At 36.1% G+C, this 24916-nt stretch overlaps 1 protein-coding gene and 1 long non-coding RNA gene across 14 annotated transcripts in view; both read right to left on the reverse strand.

Annotated features, from left to right (window-relative positions):
• LOC129872839 (uncharacterized) overlaps positions 1-24329 on the reverse strand; it is a 50363-nt gene extending 26034 nt beyond the window's left edge. For 2 of the 9 annotated variants that reach the window (XM_055947754.1, XM_055947755.1), the window contains exons 1-4: positions 24064-24329; positions 21857-21920; positions 17492-17589; positions 1860-1923 (exon numbers count right to left, since the gene is read on the reverse strand). In XM_055947754.1, the coding sequence (XP_055803729.1) occupies positions 1860-1923; positions 17492-17589; positions 21857-21920; positions 24064-24248 (411 nt within the window). In that variant the 5' untranslated portion in view covers positions 24249-24329. Of the gene's footprint in view, positions 1-1859; positions 1924-14688; positions 15511-15906; positions 16382-16859; positions 16996-17491; positions 17590-17763; positions 18190-18356; positions 18418-18499; positions 18600-21856; positions 21921-24008; positions 24030-24063 lie in introns of those variants that run through there. The other 7 variants (XR_008762572.1, XR_008762570.1, XR_008762573.1 and 4 more) reach the window with 7 other exon arrangements.
• On the reverse strand, positions 9619-13733 carry LOC129872848 (uncharacterized). 5 transcript variants are annotated; one of them, XR_008762599.1, is made up of 8 exons: positions 13710-13733; positions 12806-13088; positions 12627-12681; positions 12373-12546; positions 12012-12229; positions 11617-11877; positions 11118-11177; positions 9619-10855 (listed from the first exon to the last, which is right to left on the reverse strand). It is a non-coding gene; the product is annotated as an uncharacterized LOC129872848 (long non-coding RNA). The 5 variants fall into 5 exon arrangements; XR_008762601.1 differs by lacking the exons at positions 12627-12681; positions 12806-13088; positions 13710-13733 and having other exon boundaries at positions 9619-10135; positions 10682-10855; positions 12373-12608; XR_008762600.1 differs by lacking the exons at positions 12627-12681; positions 12806-13088; positions 13710-13733 and having other exon boundaries at positions 11617-11921; positions 12373-12612.
• Positions 24330-24916: the final 587 nt, after the last annotated feature.

A 24916-nucleotide genomic window follows, 5' to 3' on the forward strand; every position in this document is an offset into this window, starting at 1 on the left:
TAGACGTTCTTAGGACCTAATTTAGCTCTATAAATTAACCTAAATTTCTAATTAAGTAAGGGCACTTTAGACTTTTCCCTAATTGATAGTTAATGAACCTAGACGTTCTTAAGACTTAATTTAGCTCTATAAATTAACCTAAATCTCTAATTAAGCTTTTCTATCCAGCGGTGTTTGTGATGAGTCCTCATTTATCGGGGACTAGTCATCGAGTTGGCTATTGTTTTCAAAGACTTTTGTTATATTTCATATTAAGGATGAGCTAGGGACATGTCTTATCCCCCGCTCATGCTCATGAGTAGAGGCATCTAGTTGGATAAATATTTCGAGTCTATGTTGTCATGTGACATTCTTCAATTTCTATTCATGGTTTAGACTCTCTTTTACTTTATCTTATGTATGCTTATGATATGTACAAAAGGCTTGGTTGGAGCCCTTCGGGGTTTCGATCGCCGTGTTACAACTAGGCCCTAGGTCGGATCGTGACAACTAAGTGCCACCGTAGGATTTCCCCTTTTGGCCTAGCTATTGGATCCACATATAGCGTATGTATGACCCGCTTAGCGAGGTAGAGTTTACCTTGGCAAGTAGATTTCCTTTTTTCTTCGTTGTATGGGGAGGCAACGGGATTCCATGTTATAGATCGCATGGTATTATTGTCGGTTATGGTTCCTATCCCACATATGTACGATATCATATGTATTTTCATGATGTCAATAATGTTTTTCAAATGCTTTGGTCATTATGATTTTCTCATGACTTTACTTATCTCATCTTATCATGTGTTTTACCTGACCATTGCATTTCATGATTTACGTTGCATGTCATACCCTCATACTTAGTACATTCCAATGTACTAATGCATACTTTTTTGCCTACATTATCTCATAAAGTAAAGGTTGAGGTTGAAGGTCATATTCGTCCGCGTGGCTAATTAAACTTTCCTATCCGACGGTGTTTGTAGTGAGTCCTCATTTATCGAGGACTAGTCAGCGAGTTGGTTATTGTTTTCAAAGACCTTTTGTTATGTTTCATATTGAGGGTGAGCTAGGGACATGTCTTAGCCCCCGCCAATGTTCATGAGTAGAGGCATCTAGTTGGACAAATGTTTCGAGTCTATGTTGTCATGTGACATTCTTCGTTTGCTATTCATGGTTTAGACTTTCTTATGATGTTTTCAATTTTAATTTACCTTATGTATGCTTATATGATATGTACAAGAGGCTTGGTTGAAGCCCTTCGGGGTTTCGATCGCCGTGTTACAACTAGGACCTAGGTCGGGTCGTGACAAACTTGGTATCAGAGCACAAAGTTCAAGTGTCCTAGGGTGTCCAACATGCCACGTCAAATAGAGTCTTATTCATGGGTGTGAAGCGCGCCATACTTATGAGTAGGAGGCTATGAGGCGTCTTAGGAAATTGCAACAGAAGGATGTGTCCTAGTCTCTCGGACCCTCTTCTCCATTTACTGGAATTGAAAGACTTAAAACACCCTTGCCAAACCATCTTTTCATGATCTCATTTAATCACAGTTTGGGCTTTAAGGGTATACAGCCCAATTATCTTCGGAAATAATATTTGGTTACTTTACTTATGTAAGTATTGTATCCTTCTAGCATCTTATTACGTCATTAAGTCTGTAGTTACTGAAATTGGAAGCCTAGGAACTTATAGGGCATTACAACATCTCCACAAGACTTAAAATCAATGTTACCTATTATCAAAACAATCGTACCAATTCTTACTCAGAATCAGGATAGGTTGTTGTCCTCATTTTTCTGATACGACCTGATGATAATTCAATAAGTTACAGATTCCAAGTTGAAATGACACTTCAATGAATTATTAGACAATCATTACCTTATCACGCAATTCTTCCAAACGAATTTGCTCATCTGCAGCATGGTGTAGAACATGACAATGACTGTAATGTTCAACAAAGATAAATGCTAGAATTAAAAAAACATCACAAACCTTGACTATGTAAAAAGGAACACACATTTATTTTGACATAGACCTAGGTTTCTACACAAGATTATACTCCACCAGACGGTCACAAAGTGATGAAGCAAAAGATAAAGCACCCTACATCACTCTTCTTTTCTTCAGTGATAACACAAAATTGCAATACAAGAGAGTAAGACATTATTTGTTAAAGTATTAGTTATGACGTTATAATAATGTAAAAGCTGTTATGTTGTAAAAAATGATGTGCGGAATATTAGGCGGTGAATAATAAATGAGTAATGCTATGCAGGGACTATCTACATTAAAGGGTATTTTTGCCTATAGATACTCAAATCCATGCATTGTTGACAAAAGTGTTTTTATTCCATAACTTATCCCGCATAAAATAATACTTGCATAAGTCATGAGGATATTAATAATGAACAATTAAATACAGCCAACAAATAGTGCATTAGTTATGTCGAGCTTATTTTTTCTTATGCCGATAACTGAGTGCCACATAGTTATGTCGGATAACCTCAAATGCCTGAATAATCAGCTCAGAAGGGAATAAAATTGGCAAAAATCATCATCGCCTCTTTAAAGCATATGCCCACGTCATCAGAAGTAGCAAACAAAGGAACATAAGAATTCATTGAAGAGCCTCACCGATCACTGCCTTTTTTGCAAGCAACACACAAATTTGCAGGTGCAATTAGTCTAAACGATTAAAACAGCATGAAAGCATGACTTGCCATCGTTAGTCACTTAACTATGATGTTCTCAGCAGCCCACCTTTACTGATCCTCAAAGCATTAACAAAATCAGAATAGAAGGCCCAGATTGACCTACAAGTTTGAAACTCCTAAGAATATGACCCATCCCTCTACCCTGATCCCACTCAAAAATCAACATACAGCTGGATGTCACCATGTCCGAAAGATAGCAAGGCTCCAAGAAGATTGATGTAGCAAATATCTAGATTTATGAAAATTGAGGTAAATGTGGAAAAAAAGGTTGCAAAATTCCATTTAAAGGTAAGCAGAAACGATTGGGTAAGCAAAAACCAGGAGTCAAAGTTCAAACATGAAGAGTTGTCAGTCTTAGAAGCAGCAAACATGTTGTAATGAGAAATACAGCACTTCAATCAGTAAAACAAATATGTACGACATGTCCTTGTTAGCATTGGTCTGTTTGGTTTTGCAACAAAAAGAAGCTAGAAACGTGGTTTTGCATTGTTCTCCCATAATCAATGGGAGAGAGTAATTTGTTCTCCGGGAATAGCTGTGACGCAAGGGCCTTATAACTGTTAGGGGGTCCTTTTTAATACTTTGAAATCCTATATGAGTAATAAATAGTGATGTTTAGCCAGTTTTAACCTATTTATTTCACCCACATTAAAGTTTCAAAAAAATGATTTTATCTCACTTAACTTGATTGAATCCATTATCGATTCAATAAATCTAAGTAAATTAAAGTAAATTGTAGTTTTGTTTTCCACTTATTCTATATTTATTCTCCCGTCGGATTTATCGTTTTTCTAATTTCTTCTCTCGCCGAGTGTGAAAGATTACCTTTTGATGTACCAAAAGCAGAAGAAGAATTAGTAGCAGGGTATCAAACCGAATATTCAGGTATCAAATTTGGTTTATTTTACATTGCTTCATATCTGAAACCAGATTAGATCAGAGTACAGCTTTAGAGGGAAGAATAAAACGATCAGGTTAGAGGGAAATTGGGAAATCCCTTGGCGCATCTCAGTGGAGGTGAACTGTATTAACAACATAAGATCTATAATATCAGCAAGAGTACAACATTCCTTTAGGGAAGGAAATACTCTAGCTGATTTTTTTGGCTAATCTTGTTTCCTGTTTTGCAGGTGATTTTCAATTTAATCATTATCAAGATATTCCTAACACAGGCAGAAGGATCCTTCAACTAGATAAAGTGGGAACTCCTAACATAAGAAAATTTTCTGAAGTAATATCAAAATCTAACAGCTAGCAGATTCACATATTTGTGCAGGTCTATTTAATGCTCTACACTGAAGTTAAAACAGTTTTACCTCCTAGATTGCTACTCAAGACTGAAGACATTTCATAAGATTTGTGTATCCGCACCTGTGAGATTTTCTGGGTGTTCCTTCGATAACAAACCAATTCATGGGTACATCTAGCCTCTTTCCTGTCATAACCCAGCTCTGGAATCTCAGTATCACCTGCATCAAGATGGACAGAGTTAATTCATCTCTAAAATAGCAATGAATTTCATTTATCTGTAGATTTGATGGTGGTATTAACCCCATTTGAGGTTCAGCCCATTGATCTATGGAAAAATGGAAAGATTATGCTTTAGAGAGAGAGAGAGAGAGTTTCTGCGATTTATGCTCAACTGATGAAATGGAAGCTCTAATCTCCGAGATTGATAATAAAGAAGCTTAGATCGAGATTGGAGAAGCTTAGTCAAAGCTAAACAGGCAGATTCAGAAGATGAGGACTCGAGAAGACCCTCTCTGCTCATTTTTCTTTCCTCTTTGAGCTCAGCTGATGCAATTGGAGATATGAACTCCGAAATTGATAGCTTAGATCGAGATTGGAGAAACTTAGATTGTAGCTGATGATATCGAAGCTGAATGGGAAGACTTAGAAGATGAGGATTTGAGAAGACCCTTTGTATGCTTACTTTCCTTTCATTTCCTCTTGTAGTTTTGTTTGTTACTTTTTCTTGATTTCATTTGGGCTGGGGCACTTTTGGACCTGACCATGTACAGACTCTTTTATTTATCTTATAGATGGTCCTTGACCCTGCTACTCTTTTACTTAAAAAAAAAAAAAACAATCAGGTTAAAACGGGACTGTGAAGTAATAACTGAGGCAGCGGAAATAAAGAGAATGTCAGGAAAGTCTAGAAGTCAAAATTAGTCATTTAATAACAGACACAGTAAAGTAAAACAATAGATGGTTAAGTTTGATACTCACTGTTGGTCATTGATACTTGGCTGACAAACTCATTGTCCAATCTTTGAGCAACTAGCACCTTCTTAAAAAAACAGGTGTCAGGAGGATTAGTTACATGGATTACAATCCAACATACTATCAACTTCAAAAAGAGTAAGACATACTGCACAAAGTACCAGTTGATGGGTGAGAAGCGTTGGTTGTTGGAAGTGTTGCTCCAACTTTAGGAATCATTTATGGAAGCAGAGGACCAAAGAACAGAGGCTGCAAGAGTAGCAACAACTTAGATGTACAACATCAAAATAGAAGTGCTTCACCGATTTTATAGACCACAAGGTGCCTTTTATATTATTTATGACAGAAAGCAAATGGGAGAGATATATAAAAGAGATCTAATTGCATATACGTTCACAAACACTTACAGTATTTTGACTCGCAGCAAGTGGAGTGCTTGAAACATTACAAAGTCCTGGTGGAGTAGGCTGAGACTGCTTTAGGCAATTCAAGCATGAAGTGGATTGTGGAGCGCCTCCTGTAGTTAAAACAGGAATGGGAGAAAAAGAGTTCTTTTGATCAAAAACATGGGCGGATGGTTTTGGCTAACAAAGGATATGTGGAAGGTGAGACTGAACATGGAGATAGAGAGGCAGATGATGATAAAGACCATGGATTCCTTAATGGAGGAAAGGTGGAGGTAGTGGAAGAATTGGAAGCTGGTTTTAAAGGTGCAAACGGACCTGAATGGATCCACAGAGAAAAAGAAACATCTGAGGCATTGGATTACACTCTACTTCCAGTGCCACAGGAGTTTAACAATGATGTATTGGGGAGAAATATATGGGAAATGGACTGCTGTGACTTCGGAAATGGGGTAGATGCAGTTGCTGTAGAATTTTCATTTGATAGTGTCATGCCCTGTTCTTTCCACTGCAAATGTACTCGGAAAATGGAAATAAAAAGGTTGATCAACAGTTGATTGGTTAAATACTGGTGATTTGAAAGGCCTCGTGTTGTCGATGACACCAAATCCCTGTGTGCCGGAAACACTAAATGAAGAACCACAATTCTGACCTGCAAATTCACCCATGAAGTATAAAAAGTGTTAATGAAATACAAGGTAGATTTCTTTGTTATCTACAGATAAGAAAACATGTTAAGGATACCTTTATGGTAGTCCTCAAACCTCAACTCCTCCTGGCTTTTATCTTGATAAGTCTGCATTCCATAAATGGATTGAATTTCTCCACCACCGGGTCTATTTACATTAGCGAGTCCAATTGCAAGCAAAACGAGAAAAAAGACATAAATTAGCCATTGGATATTTAGCTATACCACAAAATGCCAATATAAGGAAGACAGTATCAGAATAGCTTTTATTGGGTGTTTGCAACTCATCAAGGGCATAACTCTAATGTGTATGATATAATTTGTAAGATTTGAAATATCAATCATTTTAGCTTCTACTTCTTCCATTTCTTCTAAATGTGTTTGGTATTGTATAACAACCCAATGGAGTTAGATCTGAGTAAGGTATATGTCACACCTCTGGAGATATCACCACCATAGCACATTAGAAGAAGACATGAAATGTTTCATTGGTAGCAACCTGTAATATGAGTCCAACGTACCAAAAAAACAGAGAATGGAACTTTGTATTTCAAATCTTTGCTCACCGTAGCTAAAGAAAGAAGGGAATACAGGTAGTCCTAGATAAAAGTTATCAGAGCGAATGCAAAGAAAATCATATTGATGCAACAGGGATTGTCCCCATACAACTTTTGCTCATTCTAGTAGGCCACATCATTGCTAATCTGGATCTCCATATTAATGAAAAGAGAACCTACCTCGAAGATGTTGCACATCAGTTGTTTGGGTGGTAGAATATTAGATAGACCAACTTCTAAGAATGTAACTCCTGTAATGCAAAAAAATAGATAAGAACAATCCCGGGGGCATTCTTATAATAATACGAATATATAGAAGAATATGCGCAGACCTTACCACTACACCTCGTGGAGGCAGAGAGGTTATTTTCGAAAGACCCTCGGCTCAAGTGCATCAAATCAGGTACAAAAAAGGAGACAATAATGGAGAAATCATTGGTTGATTCAGTGAGAGGCAACCACCATTGGAACAAAACCCTCAGATCCCTGTAGCCTCATTCTTTCGCTTATGCGCTTTTGCTTTATTCATTTCCCAGAACTTTTGTTAATATAGTACCCTGAAGATGTTAGAATACTCCGTCCGTTAAAATTGACAAAAGGGTTATAGGGTTTCTTACAGTAATGGAGTCCAGTAAATTGAGGCTCAGATCTGTGCTTAAGCTCAAGCAAAAAGCGAGTCTAACCACGCCATGGCTGCAAAAACCACCAGAAAATCTGGTGGCATGCCCCGCCAAGATACGGGTTGGATAACGTCAAATGCCCGACTAATCAGCTCAGAAGGGAATAAAAATTGACATAAATCATCATCACCTCTTTCAAGCCGTCTGATTATAATCACCCTCATCGCTTCCACCAGATCCACGGGCAACATTCAATGCTCTGGCGGAAGCATTAAAATAAAGAAAAAAAAGGTGGAAGGGTATAGAAACCCTTTGACGATATATAACAACAAACCAAGCAAGCTGTTAATAATATACTCCCTGCAATAAAATTGATAGAAGGATAGTTGGGATTCTTACAGTAATGCAGAAATCATTGGCTGAATACAGAGAGAAGCAATCACCCATTCAATGAAAAATCATCAACTATCTGTAGCCTTATTCTTTCCCTTTTGAGATTTTTCTTTATTCATTTTCCCAACCGGTTAGTTTCCCTAAACTGACAGAGAAAGTTAGGCTCAGATCTGTGTGAAGCTCAGGCAAAAAGAGAGTCCAACAACGCCATGGCTGCAAAAATCACCAGAAAATCTGGTGGCATGACCCGCCAAGATACAGGTCGGATAACCTCAAATGCCCAAATAATCAGCTCAGAAGGGAATAAAATTGGCAAAAATCATCATCGCCTCTTTAAACCATATGCTCACGTCATCAGAAGGGAATAAAGCATATGCCCTCATCATCAGAAGCAGCAAACAAGGGAACATAAGAATTCATTGAAGAGCCTCACCGGTCGCTGCCTTTTTTGCAAGCAACACAAAAATTCGCAGGTGCAATTAGTCTAAACGATTGAAACTGTGTGAAAGCACGACTTGCCATCGTTAGTCACTTAGCTATGATGTTCTCAGCAGCCCACCTCTACTGATCCTCAAAACATTAACAAAATCAGAAAAGAAAAACCATATAATTCTCCATTCTCTTACATGGTATTATCTTCCAATTTTAAGAAACAAACAAAGTCAAAAAGTCTACACCATGTAAATGAAAATGGCCAGTGAGGGCGTTTACGAAAGTCTGTCAAATTGAGTGTGTTCATTTAGTGACAAATCAAGAACAACTCCACATCTTTCCATTCAATACGTAGTAAAATCACAGAGAGTATTGAAACTTTGAAAGGGTATTTTTTCTTAAAGAGTTCCAAGAAAATGTGACAATATAATATCAAGTTATCGAACTTTCCTTCTTTCTTTTTTTTATGGATGGAAGAATAGCAATAGATTTAGGGTTGTACCTCGATGGCTGTTGAAAACCAACCCCTAAACAACCCTTGTGGAATCATACAAGATGACCCCTGAGAGAGTGAGCCTAAAAAAATAAAAACAAATTCTCGAACATCCTTCACACACACTGCAAGAATAACAACATAATTTTCTTTAAAGAATTTCTTGAATTTCCTTAATATGTGCAATGCCAATATATTCTTGAAAACTACAATTTCCTTAAAATATGCATGCAAGAATTCCAAGATAATCTGATTTAGGGTTCCAAGATAATCTGATTTAGGGTTCCAAGATAATGAGTTCTCGAATTTTCCCTCTTTCTTTTTTAAAATGGATGGAAGAATAGCAAGATAATGGGAAGAGCAGTAGCATTACCTGAGCAGATGGTGTCTCTTTGATCGGACATCGTCACCGGAACAATCCAGTGGCATACTCTTGAGATGCCGGTAGCGTATATGATGGTGGTGATTTCTAAAATGCACAGGTGTTGTCGCTTTTATAGTTTTCGAACACGCGGAAAAAAATTACTTAATAACGCGGAGTGCTCTAAAATGCGCCGTTAGCGTATATGATAAGCGGACTCGTTTATAGTTTTCTAGTTAATACACGCGGGAAAAAGAAAAATTAATTCATACAAAACATATTTTTTGTTGTAAATTTTTATTCTAGTACTTATTTATTAAAAATAAAAAGAGTTTCTTGCATTGATAATGTGAAATTCCTTATCATCATGAACTTGTACAATTTTCATAGTTTGATTCAGAATATGAAATTTATGATTTTAAATTTCATTCCTAAGTTTATAAATTAATATTTTATACATATTAAATAGATTTCTTAAATAAATATAGATTTAATCCAAAAAATATGGATCCAACTATTTCAGAGACTTTATTTATTTGTAAAAGTATAAGATTATTGAAACTGCAATGAAAAAATCAATTTTCAAGATGAAACTCAATCTTAAGTTTTAGTTCTTCAGAATTTCAACTTAAAATTATACATTATACAAAACGTCAAGTAAGATATAAGAAGCATAATAGCCACAATATGTAATTCCCGAGAAAAAACTTCTAATTGGATCACGAACAAAAATTTCTCTACCCTAGTCAAGATTATCAAGTGAACAAACACGTGCAATTTCTATTCATTAATTTGCCTTTGGTCAAAAAACAATAATTTATAACACTATACTCACACAAGTTGCAATAAATTCATCTTGCAATGGAAAAATACAAATGAAGAGCTACCAAAGCTAATCAAGAACCCGACTTTCATAATGCAGATGCAACTGAAGAGTTGTTGCCTATCAATGCATTAAGGGAAAACCATTCCAATATACCTCATCCTTGCAAATTCCTGGAACATGTATAAAAACTCAATTTTATTTTAGAAAAAAAATATGCAAAATCTCTTGAGTGAAAAAACTATAGCAAAATGGTGTTCAAATCCTTAACAACTGCCTCTAATAGGGCCCGTTCCATCTCTCTGCCTATCATATCGACAGCATAGACAATTCGATGATGGGAGTGGCCCCCTTCTCGAGCTAGATGCAGATTGCCATCCTCCACATGATCGAACGAACGAAACACCCAGTTCTCTAATTTTCTCAGGTCCTTCTGTACACACAACCTGAAGAACGGAGATGCACTTTAAAAGAACGAAGATTTTAGAAGAGTAAACTAAAAACGCTATTTTGGAGTAATAAATCAGTCATCTTGTAAGTTTCATTTAGGACATTGGTTGCATACAACTATATGGACCAAGTTTTTCCCAAGTGAGAAGAAGATATCAGTTGTGATGTCCCACCAATCAAGCACAACATAAAACTTCCTTAAAGTCAATATATACTTAACGAGATAAACAAAGATAGCATAGATCAAACCAATTGGTGACCCTTAAAAAAGTGGTGCTGATTTAGGGAGTGCTAATCATACCTTTATGTATTCTCATTTAAAAAAAAACATAGCACTATGGTACAAACTAAATGAAATCTCACTATCAAACTGAAAGAGAAAACAGGTTTATTTCCAGTTTTATTCTTATTTATTCCTTCTTGCATGTCACTTTCACGCTCTTCTCCAAATGTTCAAATACATAAGTAAACGATCTGAGCCGTGAAGAATAGGGGTTCCACTTCTCTTCAACTTTCTTCAGTTTCAACTTTTAAGCACTTACATCAGAAGTTAGGAATAGGCATAGAGCCTTTCTTGTAGTATTGTTTTCTGGCACTTCAGCTTCAAATTGAAAACAAGCCTAACTGCCCCCATTGCTCTTACACTTCTCCAATTTTCGGGAGTTCTACATCCTGCAGCAAAAGCCGTCTAAACAGAAAGTTCCTGTGGCTTCAACCTGAAAGATGGATCGAGAATTTCCTATTCATCCAACCAAGTAGTCTGGGGAAAAAATTGGAAAAGAAATAGTTCCCAAAGAGAAAAAGCTGAAAAACTGGCAACTACTTTACGGAACTTACGAGACTATAATATTCTGTGGACGTACTCTAATAACAATTGAATGGAAGCAAGTTAAAGATTAAAGAACACATGCACTTGCAATGTTCACCGGGCTGTCTTACAAATCAATATAGTTCATACAAATAGAATTTGGAACTTACATTCCTCTCATGCATCGCCAATTCGCCACCAGCATCACACCTTTTTGCAGAAAACTCTCCCTACATAAATTTACTTATCATAAAATTTTGAGTTATGGTTTCAAGCTAAATACATTTCAAGAAATAAGCTACTAAAAGGAGGAATCTGTAAACTACAACATTGAAAAGAAGAATTAAAAAGGGGGAGTGGGATTAATCAAAAAAAATCATTTTATGCTCCTCAATTCTCACTAACTCTCCAGCTCCGCCTATTTTAACGTCCTTAGAGGGAAGGGACGAATCGATCAAAAGAAGAAATAGAAAGAATTATAAGTATTACTCCGGTTTATCTATTCTCTTTTTAAGTACAGTATCCTCATTGCACATGTTAAGTACAGTACTGCAAGCTTTGAGGAGCCCCGTCGAATTAGTACACTTGTACTATTATTAGTTTATTATATAACACTAAGTGCATCTAGTATAATCACTCTCAAATTTATTATTAGTTAAATTAGTGTACCTTAAAAAGTAAATCCCTTGCTACTTAATGGAGAAGCTTCGCGTCGGAAACATTGAGAACTTGACCACCAATATATCTTTTTTCCAAGATGAACCTTGCACCGTACCAGATAGCCATCGCATAGCTGGAGTACATAATAGCAAAATGTGACCCAAGACCTAATCCACTTGCCAGCCCTTCATTTGAACCTGAATGGTAATCTTTAATTAGGGACTCGTTATAGCTGGCCACAACTTGCTTCTCCCCTGTAAAAGATGCAGCCTGAGAAGGAAACAAGATACATCTCATCTACTGGTGGTTATTTTCTGAAAAGAAAGTGAAACAAAGATTGTTTTACTCCCAATATAAATTTCATCAGAGCATGGGCATCACAATAATTTAAACTTATGACATACCATTTTAAAGGAGCCAATTGTCTGTTCAACCACCGTTGCTGCTTTGGCATAAGCATCTTATCCACGGGACTCCATCCTAGATAGGATGAGGGACATCACTCCAGCAAAGATGACAAGTAGAGGAATGATGGATAACTTAACAAGTGTGAGAAGCCAGCCTTTAGTAAATGCAATGACAAAGCCCGCAAAGAACGTTGATATCAGCTGTACAAATTTCCCTACCTGCCGCAGTTAAGGAAATAATATCAAGTATAGAAAGAGCAATCATATCCTCACAAAGGATCTTTTATGTACAAAGCAAATTCCTATGTAGTGGTTTCACAAAGAAGGGCTTAGTAGAGTTGCTTTTCAGCATGACTACCTACTCGCCCATTGCGTCTTGTTTAAGAACAGCGTCACCAGACATGCGCCCCACCACCTCTCCCATATTGGTTTCCTTATCACAGAAAGCTAAATCTTGCTGCAAAATAGTTTTCAGATAGACTCCTTATTCGAGAAGGCTGTCTTTCACCAGAGATCATCCAACAAGGGACCTCTGAACAACACTCATATTAATTTAACTTCAATAATAATTCAAAATTGCCTATGCTTAGTAAAGGCGGAATGAGAACTTACAAAGAAATGCAGCTGCCTAACATCCCAAAGCTAAGTAGACAAATTTCAATGAAACCTATATGGAATTACACGGATAATTAGAAGATCTCATTTTCAGGATGGTACTACTCAATCAACAATAGATAAAATAAGGACTTAGAATATTTAAAAAATGTTCAAAGCATAATCCTGGAGACTACCGCAAGCACATCTTTGTTATTTTGATTTTGTCTGAAGGAGTCGGTCCATTCTCCAAAAAGAATCGTCATAATGGGCAGGGACAATCCATTGCCGATAGTTGCAATAGTTTCAATGATCATCCAAACTATATCAGTAAACTAACAAAGGAGGAGCTTGTAAAAAGTAACTGTCTCCATTTGTTTGGTCTTGTCCGCATCCTGTTGTCCTGAATTGTTTTCAGCCAGAATTTGCCATCCTGGATTATGAGGAGGCTTCATTGAGTCTTTCCCTTCAAACCGTTCCCTTCAATCATAATTAAAGAGTAATTTGTTTTGTCACAAAACCAATTTAGACCTGCCGTGGCAGGCTAATACTCAGACTTGAAGAGTAATTTTTTTTTGTCACAAAACCAATTTAGACCTGAAGGAAATCATCAGTACAATGGATTTAGTTGTTTCTAAAAAGGTTCTTAAATTTTAAATTTTACCTAATAGATTATGATTTTTCTAGCTAAGACATTTTCTCAAACACCAGGTGAACGTCAGATATCTTTAAACAAAGAACGTACTTCTCTGTGTTGCTAAAACATGGGAAATTGGTGAAGATAAAAAGTTGTGTCAATATATAGAAACAGATTAGAAGCCACATAAACAATATATCAACTAACTAGAACCAACTATGCAAGACCCACAAAGAAAGCATAAACACGGAACATGCCCAGATTCAGTTATCAAGAATATGCAAGAATGCAAGAATATATTGAAAAAATGTGTTTTTCAAAATATGAGAAAAATTTCTTGTTGTCAAGAATCATGGTTATGGAGAGACCCAACATACAAGATTCCAGAGAAGCACAAGATTCAGTTATCAAGAAAATTACTTACATTGGGAAAACCCAGAAACACAAGACAATATTTTACTTACTTGGAGCGGTATTACTCAAGGAAAATATCGACATTTTTTTGAGACAGAGAAAGCATAGAAGAAGAGCAATATTTTTTTGAGACAGAGGAAGCAAATAAACGGCAATGTATTGGAATGGTGCTATATAAATAGAGTTTAATCTCTGGGCAAAGTTTATTTAGCTTAATACCCTTTTTAAATTATATCATTATTTAAAAAATATACCTTAATTATAGTATAACATTTATAAATATATGTAGCTAAATTGAAGAATCACTATCAGAAATATCAAAAGTGAATAAATTAAAGATTAAATAATTTAACATTAGTCAATATAGAAATATATGTAGAAGAAAAAGGATCGATATTATTCAAGAAAATAAAAGACGTAAATAAAATCAATAGAAAAATAAAAGAAAAAAAACAATGAATGAAGATAAAAAAACAATTAAAAAGAAGTTTAAATACAAGGAAATTTTTTTAAATTTTTTTTACGTGTATTAATTTCAAGATAAAGAAAATAAGATGGTTTTAAAAAATTAATTGTTAAAAAATAAAATAAAATTTACTGATGTGACAAACACGTGTATACAAACGCATCCAACTTACTTGGTTGAAGGCGGTACATCAGCAGAAAAAGTACGCGAAAATACAAAAAAAAAAATCAATCATAGTTCAAAAATACTTATGCATTTTCCCTTTACTATATTTTTTGTTCAAAATATTTTTGTCATTAGAGTTTTAGCTAAAAAAGACCCTTCAACTAATACAATAGCTATAAAAAAAATGTCCTTTTTATTAATAATTTTTAAAATAGGTTAACATTATTTGAGTTTTTTATTCTTTATTTCACTATTTTGTTCATATTAAAAATAATTATTTTCCAACAATAAAACTTATTACATCATTTGAGATATTTATTCAGAACCACACAACATCCTATAAATCTATATTTTATATTAAAAAAAGGGCCCAAAATTTTAAATTTTACAAAACAAAATGAAAAGATTATCTGTATCATATAAAAGAAAGATAATATATATTACAAATACTAATTACTAATTTATTGGACTGAGCGCATCTTTATAAAATTATTTGAAAGTTTAATGGTCCCCACCCTAATGTTCATGGACGAGGAGAAGGTGGAAGACTTACTACTACACATTCCACATAAGCTAGAAAATCCTGAGAATACTACTCGTGTGACAGAATCAACTTGCCTCAAATGAGCTTTTAGAAATGAAAATTTGAACTCACAATTAGAAGTGTGACACCCTAAATTTCCACTTCCACTGGATCATAAAAAACAATTTTTGCATCTTGCTCTACTGTTTTCTTAATAAGCCTCTATACTTATTGACCATTGGTCCATCTCTGTACTCCTTCCCAGTCGATTTGTTGATGCATCTGTCATTAAGAAGAGTTATCTCAGCTGGCTTGTTTAAGCCTTGTCCAACTGGAGGTTTCTTGCTCTCATCCATATAGATTAATTAGATATTAAGAAGAGTGATCACCTCACGACAGTTGAAATTGATAGCAGAATCAAGATCAAGCTTCCGGACATAGAACTTGATGCTTCCATACCCATGTCTTCCTACCACAAAGTCCTTCACGTGGCAACAAAAACCAGCTTCTTCCTTCTCCTTTGATATCAACTCCTCCATAGGAGGAACTATGTAGTAATCAGCACGTTGGAGCTTCGGCATTATGCCATCCACATCCTTATCATCGCCATCATGTTAATCATCGCCAAAATTAACATGCTGCATCTCTTCAGGCTCTAACTTGGGCTTAGCACCAGCTTTGTCTCTGTCATGCATCCCTACATTTTAAACAGAAAAGCGAATTGTTACGCAATTAAATAGCAAACTTGGTTAGTTTGGTTCATAATTAATCTTGGAACTTGTAAAATAGCAAGTCAACTTTTATATCCTTGGATATACTCAAATAGATAACAGATGATAATTTTTCTAGTGTCCAAAGCTTATAAAGAATCACCAATCCGTGAAGTTAATTGGTTTTAGTTTGAACTATAAGATATTTGAGGCTTTGAGCTTAAGGAAATGGGATCTTGATGGATCAGGCATAAAGTGGTACATATTAGATATTAAGTAATCCACTAAAACATTACATGCAAGTATGATAATTGACTTATGCATCTATTAGAATCCAGCTTAACAATCAACGAAAGGAATACTCAATAAAAAAGAAAGCTTACTGTTTATAGATGAATCAACCCCCAGTGGAAAATCTGAGGTAGGACGAACCCAGTCCCTTGGATTTTCCCTTGGTATGATGATGACTTCGGTCCTTAGTACACCAGAAGTGTTTTCTTTATCCATGAAAAAGGGTACCTACATAAAAAAATATTATAGTCCTATTAAATTTTTCAGTGTTTTACTGGAATTAGAGGAAAATATGGACTTTGTCCTGTATTTTTCCACCAAAAGGATACCCCAATTTGCAATCTTTGCATATGATCCGTGTTTATCATATTTGAATTGAACTTTCGGTCCATCAAACAAAGCATGTCCACGAACTACTAAACATGTCTCACATAAAATTATACTTCTCATCTTTGGTTTATCACTTGTAGGTTTGTATTTCTGAGGTGGCAACCTATGCTGACTTAGAGATGAATGTCGAATCAGCAACGCAGATCTTCATCTGACCGGAGCAAGGTTGTTAGAAACCTGCAACTTACAACAGAAGAATCTTTCATAATAGCCTACAACTTTTATATTCACCTTAAACATAACCAAAAAGAGTTTAAAAATCATAGTGAAGCTAGAAAAACATAATCATGCCTGATACTTTGAAGAGTTTGTTTGGAACTTGGACAACTATATTGATATTTATATCTTATTGGAGAAATACTGGAATTAATTGATATAAACCTACTTGATGCAGTAAAAAGCAAACAAATATAAAGCGAAAGGCCAGCAAATAGACGCAATTACACCTACCTTGACAGGAAAGCATCAACAATCAACATAATAAAGGTAATAAACAAATCTGTCATTCAAGGTGCATAACATTTATAGCAATAGTAATGAGACATCCCAGTAACATCATGTAACTGCTAGTGAGTATGATGTTTGGTTTGGGACCAGTGAACACATCCAGCAGCAACATTAATTATAATTAGTTGTTCAGAAATGTGAAACTTACAAGTAAACTAGAAATTCCATACTGGATGGATATTGCCAAATTCGGGTGCTCAACCTAGATTTGGACTGAAGGTTGTGTTTCAGCAGGAGGCATAATTGGTGACGGATTCACTTCCATGATTCTCGGAAAGTAACACCTGAAAACATGTTAGGTATTGCTACTGCATGAGAAAGTACAAATAAAAGGATAATGGAGGCAAGAAAAAGAAGAGACAGAAGAAGAATAAAACGATCAGGTTAGAGGGAAATTGGGAAATCCCTTGGCGCATCTCAGTGGAGGTGAACTGTATTAACAACATAAGATCTATAATATCAGCAAGAGTACAACATTCCTTTAGGGAAGGAAATACTCTAGCTGATTTTTTTGGCTAATCTTGTTTCCTGTTTTGCAGGTGATTTTCAATTTAATCATTATCAAGATATTCCTAACACAGGCAGTAGGATCCTTCAACTAGATAAAGTGGGAACTCCTAACATAAGAAAATTTTCCGATGTAATATCAAAATCTAACAGCTAACAGATTCACATATTTGTGCAGGTCTATTTAATGCTCTACACTGAAGTTAAAACAGTTTTACCACCTAGATTGCTACTCAAGACTGAAGACATTTCATAAGATTTGTGTATCCGCACCTGTGAGATTTTCTGGGTGTTCCTTCGATAACAAACCAAGTCATGGGTACATCTAGCCTCTTTCCTGTCATAACCCAGCTCTGGAATCTCAGTATCACCTGCATCAAGATGGACAGAGTTAATTCATCTCTAAAATAGCAATGAATTTCATTTATCTGTAGATTTGATGGTGGTATTAACCCCATTTGAGGTTCAGCCCATTGATCTATGGAAAAATGGAAAGATTATGCTTTAGAGAGAGAGAGAGAGAGTTTCTGCGATTTATACTCAACTGATGAAATGGAAGCTCTAATCTCCGAGATTGATAATAAAGAAGTTTAGATCGAGATTGGAGAAGCTTAGTCAAAGCTAAACGGGCAGATTCAGAAGATGAGGACTCGAGAAGACCCTCTCTGCTCATTTTTCTTTCCTCTTTGAGCTCAGCTGATGCAATTGGAGATATGAACTCCGAAATTGATAGCTTAGATCGAGATTGGAGAAACTTAGATTGTAGCTGATGATATCGAAGCTGAATGGGAAGACTTAGAAGATGAGGATTTGAGAAGACCCCTTGTCTGCTCACTTTCCTTTCATTTCCTCTTGTAGTTTTGTTTGTTACTTTTTCTTGATTTCATTTGGGCTGGGGCACTTTTGGACCTGACCATGTACAAACTCTTTTCTTTATCTTATAGATGGGCCTTGACCCTGCTACTCTTTTACTTAAAAAATAAAAACAAAAAAAACGATCAGGTTAAAACGGGACTGTGAAGTAATAACTGAGGCAGCGGAAATAAAGAGAATGTCAGGAAAGTCTAGAAGTCAAAATTAGTCATTTAATAACAGACGCAGTAAAGTAAAACAATAGATGGTTAAGTTTGATACTCACTGTTGGTCATTGATACTTGGCTGACAAACTCATTGTCCAATTTTTGAGCAACTAGCACCTTCTTAAAAAAACAGGTGTCAGGAGGATTAGTTACATGGATTACAATCCAACATACTATCAACTTCAAAAAGAGTAAGACATACTGCACAAAGTACCAGTTGATGGGTGAGAAGCGTTGGTTGAGAAAAGTGTTGCTCCAACTTTAGGAATCATTTATGGAAGCAGAGGACCAAAGAACAGAGGCTGCAAGAGTAGCAACAACTTAGATGTACAACATCAAAATAGAAGTGCTTCACCGATTTTATAGACCACAAGGTGCCTTTTATATATTATTTATGACAGAAAGCAAATGGGAGAGATATAAAAGAGATCTAATTGCATATACGTTCACAAACACTTAATAAATCCTTTGGGAGAAACCTTTAACCTTGTGAGAGCACATACTTTACTTTGTGAGAGATATCGCTATAGTAAGAAAATACCTTAATCATTTTGGGAGAGACGTTTTACCTTTTTGTGAGATGAACCGTTATAGTAGACATCATAGTAAATATCTTAAACATGGGGAGAGGGACCTTGTACCTTTGTGAGAGCGATCGTTAACCGACATAAACCATGTGACCTATAACATGGAGTCCATAGTGCACCAAATAGACTAATAATAACCGACCATCCCAGGTCATAGATTTATGAGTCTAGAACAGGGAGTACATAGTGCACCAAATAGACTAATAATAAGGAAATATGACCTTACTCGTTCCAATTAAACTCACATTAACCTTAAGAAACATTTAATCAAACACTTTATGAGCATGACTTCGTAAGGGAAGACCTTTCGTATGAACAAGTCTTAACTCACCTGAAAGCTTTAAATTCAATTCCCTTTCTTCAAGTTTCGAGAGTATTCAACAGCTCACAGGCTACGAATATAGAGCTAAGATCATCAAGACATACTCAACTAACAATAGCAAGTTCTGAAACTACTTCAAAGCTTAATTGAGAACTTCATTCACTTTTATGATTATGTTTCTAATCTAACTCTAGTTTCCATTCTCAAAAACTCAATAACGTTCTTAATACCAATGACTTATGGTTATTTTAATAATCTACATCCCAAAAGATATACTCGACTAATTAGAAATTCTATTAAGGTCTGAAATTCGCCAAAATATTTGATGGCTTCGTCCAACACAGAAAAGAAGTATCTTCCCCCCATTTCTTTGGTATTTTTATTAACCTTGTAACATTCCTCAAAATGCTCACAAGTTTCTTAAAAATGCCTTGGGAATAGGCCGCTCACGTAATACATTATCCTTAATCTTTTTGGCAAATCCGAATTCGAAATATCGATCAGGGGGACAAAACCTGTGGGAAAATGCCCTCGGTGGATTTTTAGGACCCATATATCGAAAGATAGATTTTTCAAAGAAACTGCGCAAAACGACGCGGACTTGCTCCCGTTCAGTGCAATTTTTCCCGAGTCAAAATCTGGTCAAAATCTGGTCAAAATCTCATTCGCTCAAAATTGGCCTATTAGGGAACACCTCCACATCACAGACCAGGGCGATGGTTTTCGTCCGAATTCAGTTTTAAGTAAGGGCACTTTAGACTTTTTCCCTAATTGATAGTTAATGAACCTAGACGTTCTTAGGACCTAATTTAGCTCTATAAATTAACCTAAATTTCTAATTAAGTAAGGGCACTTTAGACTTTTCCCTAATTGATAGTTAATGAACCTAGACGTTCTTAAGACTTAATTTAGCTCTATAAATTAACCTAAATCTCTAATTAAGCTTTTCTATCCAGCGGTGTTTGTGATGAGTCCTCATTTATCGGGGACTAGTCATCGAGTTGGCTATTGTTTTCAAAGACTTTTGTTATATTTCATATTAAGGATGAGCTAGGGACATGTCTTATCCCCCGCTCATGCTCATGAGTAGAGGCATCTAGTTGGATAAATATTTCGAGTCTATGTTGTCATGTGACATTCTTCAATTTCTATTCATGGTTTAGACTCTCTTTTACTTTATCTTATGTATGCTTATGATGTGTACAAAAGGCTTGGTTGGAGCCCTTCAGGGTTTCGATCGCCGTGTTACAACTAGGCCCTAGGTCGGATCGTGACAACTAAGTGCCACCGTAGGATTTCCCCTTTTGGCCTAGCTATTGGATCCACATATAGCGTATGTATGACCCGCTTAGCGAGGTAGAGTTTACCTTGGCAAGTAGATTTCCTTTTTTCTTCGTTGTATGGGGAGGCAACGGGATTCCATGTTATAGATCGCATGGTATTATTGTCGGTTATGGTTCCTATCCCACATATGTACGATATCATATGTATTTTCATGATGTCAATAATGTTTTTCAAATGCTTTGGTCATTATGATTTTCTCATGACTTTACTTATCTCATCTTATCATGTGTTTTACCTGACCATTGCATTTCATGATTTACGTTGCATGTCATACCCTCATACTTAGTACATTCCAATGTACTAATGCATACTTTTTTGCCTACATTATCTCATAAAGTAGAGGTTGAGGTTGAAGGTCATATTCGTCCGCGTGGCTAATTAAACTTTCCTATCCGACGGTGTTTGTAGTGAGTCCTCATTTATCGAGGACTAGTCAGCGAGTTGGTTATTGTTTTCAAAGACCTTTTGTTATGTTTCATATTGAGGGTGAGCTAGGGACATGTCTTAGCCCCCGCCAATGTTCATGAGTAGAGGCATCTAGTTGGACAAATGTTTCGAGTCTATGTTGTCATGTGACATTCTTCGTTTGCTATTCATGGTTTAGACTTTCTTATGATGTTTTCAATTTTAATTTACCTTATGTATGCTTATATGATATATACAAGAGGCTTGGTTGAAGCCCTTCGGGGTTTCGATCGCCGTGTTACAACTAGGACCTAGGTCGGGTCGTGACAAACTTGGTATCAGAGCACAAAGTTCAAGTGTCCTAGGGTGTCCAACATGCCACGTCAAATAGAGTCTTATTCATGGGTGTGAAGCGCGCCATACTTATGAGTAGGAGGCTATGAGGCGTCTTAGGAAATTGCAACAGAAGGATGTGTCCTAGTCTCTCGGACCCTCTTCTCCATTTACTGGAATTGAAAGACTTAAAACACCCTTGCCAAACCATCTTTTCATGATCTCATTTAATCACAGTTTGGGCTTTAAGGGTATACAGCCCAATTATCTTCGGAAATAATATTTGGTTACTTTACTTATGTAAGTATTGTATCCTTCTAGCATCTTATTACGTCATTAAGTCTGTAGTTACTGAAATTGGAAGCCTAGGAACTTATAGGGCATTACAAAGATATCTCCACAAGACTTAAAATCAATGTTACCTATTATCAAAACAATCGTACCAATTCTTACTCAGAATCAGGATAGGTTGTTGTCCTCATTTTTCTGATACGACCTGATGATAATTCAATAAGTTACAGATTCCAAGTTGAAATGACACTTCAATGAATTATTAGACAATCATTACCTTATCACGCAATTCTTCCAAACGAATTTGCTCATCTGCAGCATGGTGTAGAACATGACAATGACTGTAATGTTCAACAAAGATAAATGCTAGAATTAAAAAAACATCACAAACCTTGACTATGTAAAAAGGAACACACATTTATTTTGACATAGACCTAGGTTTCTACACAAGATTATACTCCACCAGACGGTCACAAAGTGATGAAGCAAAAGATAAAGCACCCTACATCACTCTTCTTTTCTTCAGTGATAACACAAAATTGCAATACAAGAGAGTAAGACATTATTTGTTAAAGTATTAGTTATGACGTTATAATAATGTAAAAGCTGTTATGTTGTAAAAAATGATGTGCGGAATATTAGGCGGTGAATAATAAATGAGTAATGCTATGCAGGGACTATCTACATTAAAGGGTATTTTTGCCTATAGATACTCAAATCCATGCATTGTTGACAAAAGTGTTTTTATTCCATAACTTATCCCGCATAAAATAATACCTGCATAAGTCATGAGGATATTAATAATGAACAATTAAATACAGCCAACAAATAGTGCATTAGTTATGTCGAGCTTATTTTTTCTTATGCCGATAACTGAGTGCCACATAGTTATGTCGGATAACCTCAAATGCCTGAATAATCAGCTCAGAAGGGAATAAAATTGGCAAAAATCATCATCGCCTCTTTAAAGCATATGCCCACGTCATCAGAAGTAGCAAACAAAGGAACATAAGAATTCATTGAAGAGCCTCACCGATCACTGCCTTTTTTGCAAGCAACACACAAATTTGCAGGTGCAATTAGTCTAAACGATTAAAACAGCATGAAAGCATGACTTGCCATCGTTAGTCACTTAACTATGATGTTCTCAGCAGCCCACCTTTACTGATCCTCAAAGCATTAACAAAATCAGAATAGAAGGCCCAGATTGACCTACAAGTTTGAAACTCCTAAGAATATGACCCATCCCTCTACCCTGATCCCACTCAAAAATCAACATACAGCTGGATGTCACCATGTCCGAAAGATAGCAAGGCTCCAAGAAGATTGATGTAGCAAATATCTAGATTTATGAAAATTGAGGTAAATGTGGAAAAAAAGGTTGCAAAATTCCATTTAAAGGTAAGCAGAAACGATTGGGTAAGCAAAAACCAGGAGTCAAAGTTCAAACATGAAGAGTTGTCAGTCTTAGAAGCAGCAAACATGTTGTAATGAGAAATACAGCACTTCAATCAGTAAAACAAATATGTACGACATGTCCTTGTTAGCATTGGTCTGTTTGGTTTTGCAACAAAAAGAAGCTAGAAACGTGGTTTTGCATTGTTCTCCCATAATCAATGGGAGAGAGTAATTTGTTCTCCGGGAATAGCTGTGACGCAAGGGCCTTATAACTGTTAGGGGGTCCTTTTTAATACTTTGAAATCCTATATGAGTAATAAATAGTGATGTTTAGCCAGTTTTAACCTATTTATTTCACCCACATTAAAGTTTCAAAAAAATGATTTTATCTCACTTAACTTGATTGAATCCATTATCGATTCAATAAATCTAAGTAAATTAAAGTAAATTGTAGTTTTGTTTTCCACTTATTCTATATTTATTCTCCCGTCGGATTTATCGTTTTTCTAATTTCTTCTCTCGCCGAGTGTGAAAGATTACCTTTTGATGTACCAAAAGCAGAAGAAGAATTAGTAGCAGGGTATCAAACCGAATATTCAGGTATCAAATTTGGTTTATTTTACATTGCTTCATATCTGAAACCAGATTAGATCAGAGTACAGCTTTAGAGGGAAGAATAAAACGATCAGGTTAGAGGGAAATTGGGAAATCCCTTGGCGCATCTCAGTGGAGGTGAACTGTATTAACAACATAAGATCTATAATATCAGCAAGAGTACAACATTCCTTTAGGGAAGGAAATACTCTAGCTGATTTTTTTGGCTAATCTTGTTTCCTGTTTTGCAGGTGATTTTCAATTTAATCATTATCAAGATATTCCTAACACAGGCAGAAGGATCCTTCAACTAGATAAAGTGGGAACTCCTAACATAAGAAAATTTTCTGAAGTAATATCAAAATCTAACAGCTAGCAGATTCACATATTTGTGCAGGTCTATTTAATGCTCTACACTGAAGTTAAAACAGTTTTACCTCCTAGATTGCTACTCAAGACTGAAGACATTTCATAAGATTTGTGTATCCGCACCTGTGAGATTTTCTGGGTGTTCCTTCGATAACAAACCAATTCATGGGTACATCTAGCCTCTTTCCTGTCATAACCCAGCTCTGGAATCTCAGTATCACCTGCATCAAGATGGACAGAGTTAATTCATCTCTAAAATAGCAATGAATTTCATTTATCTGTAGATTTGATGGTGGTATTAACCCCATTTGAGGTTCAGCCCATTGATCTATGGAAAAATGGAAAGATTATGCTTTAGAGAGAGAGAGAGAGAGTTTCTGCGATTTATGCTCAACTGATGAAATGGAAGCTCTAATCTCCGAGATTGATAATAAAGAAGCTTAGATCGAGATTGGAGAAGCTTAGTCAAAGCTAAACAGGCAGATTCAGAAGATGAGGACTCGAGAAGACCCTCTCTGCTCATTTTTCTTTCCTCTTTGAGCTCAGCTGATGCAATTGGAGATATGAACTCCGAAATTGATAGCTTAGATCGAGATTGGAGAAACTTAGATTGTAGCTGATGATATCGAAGCTGAATGGGAAGACTTAGAAGATGAGGATTTGAGAAGACCCTTTGTATGCTTTGAAGCGCCAGTAGTTGTAGCTGTGGCCACACCAACCCTTTCGGTCAATCATCCACTTTGGTATCTTTCTTTTTCTATTATTTCTTTCTGCCATATCCTTAATAGCAGGTTGATTTTTCACCTTGAATTGGTCAAAATATGCGGAATCGAAAAACTCAGCTTTTCGGAGCGGACCAATCTTCCGTGCCGCCCCCCCCCTTACTCTCGATCAGGACAAGTGGGTTGGTTCGTTTCGGCCCTTTGTATAGGTTGGGTTGCTGGATACGGGATCCTCGTAGTAGGCTGGACCAAGA

Source organism: Solanum dulcamara, chromosome 11, assembly GCF_947179165.1.
Source record: "Solanum dulcamara chromosome 11, daSolDulc1.2, whole genome shotgun sequence".
Taxonomy (NCBI): domain Eukaryota; kingdom Viridiplantae; phylum Streptophyta; class Magnoliopsida; order Solanales; family Solanaceae; genus Solanum; species Solanum dulcamara.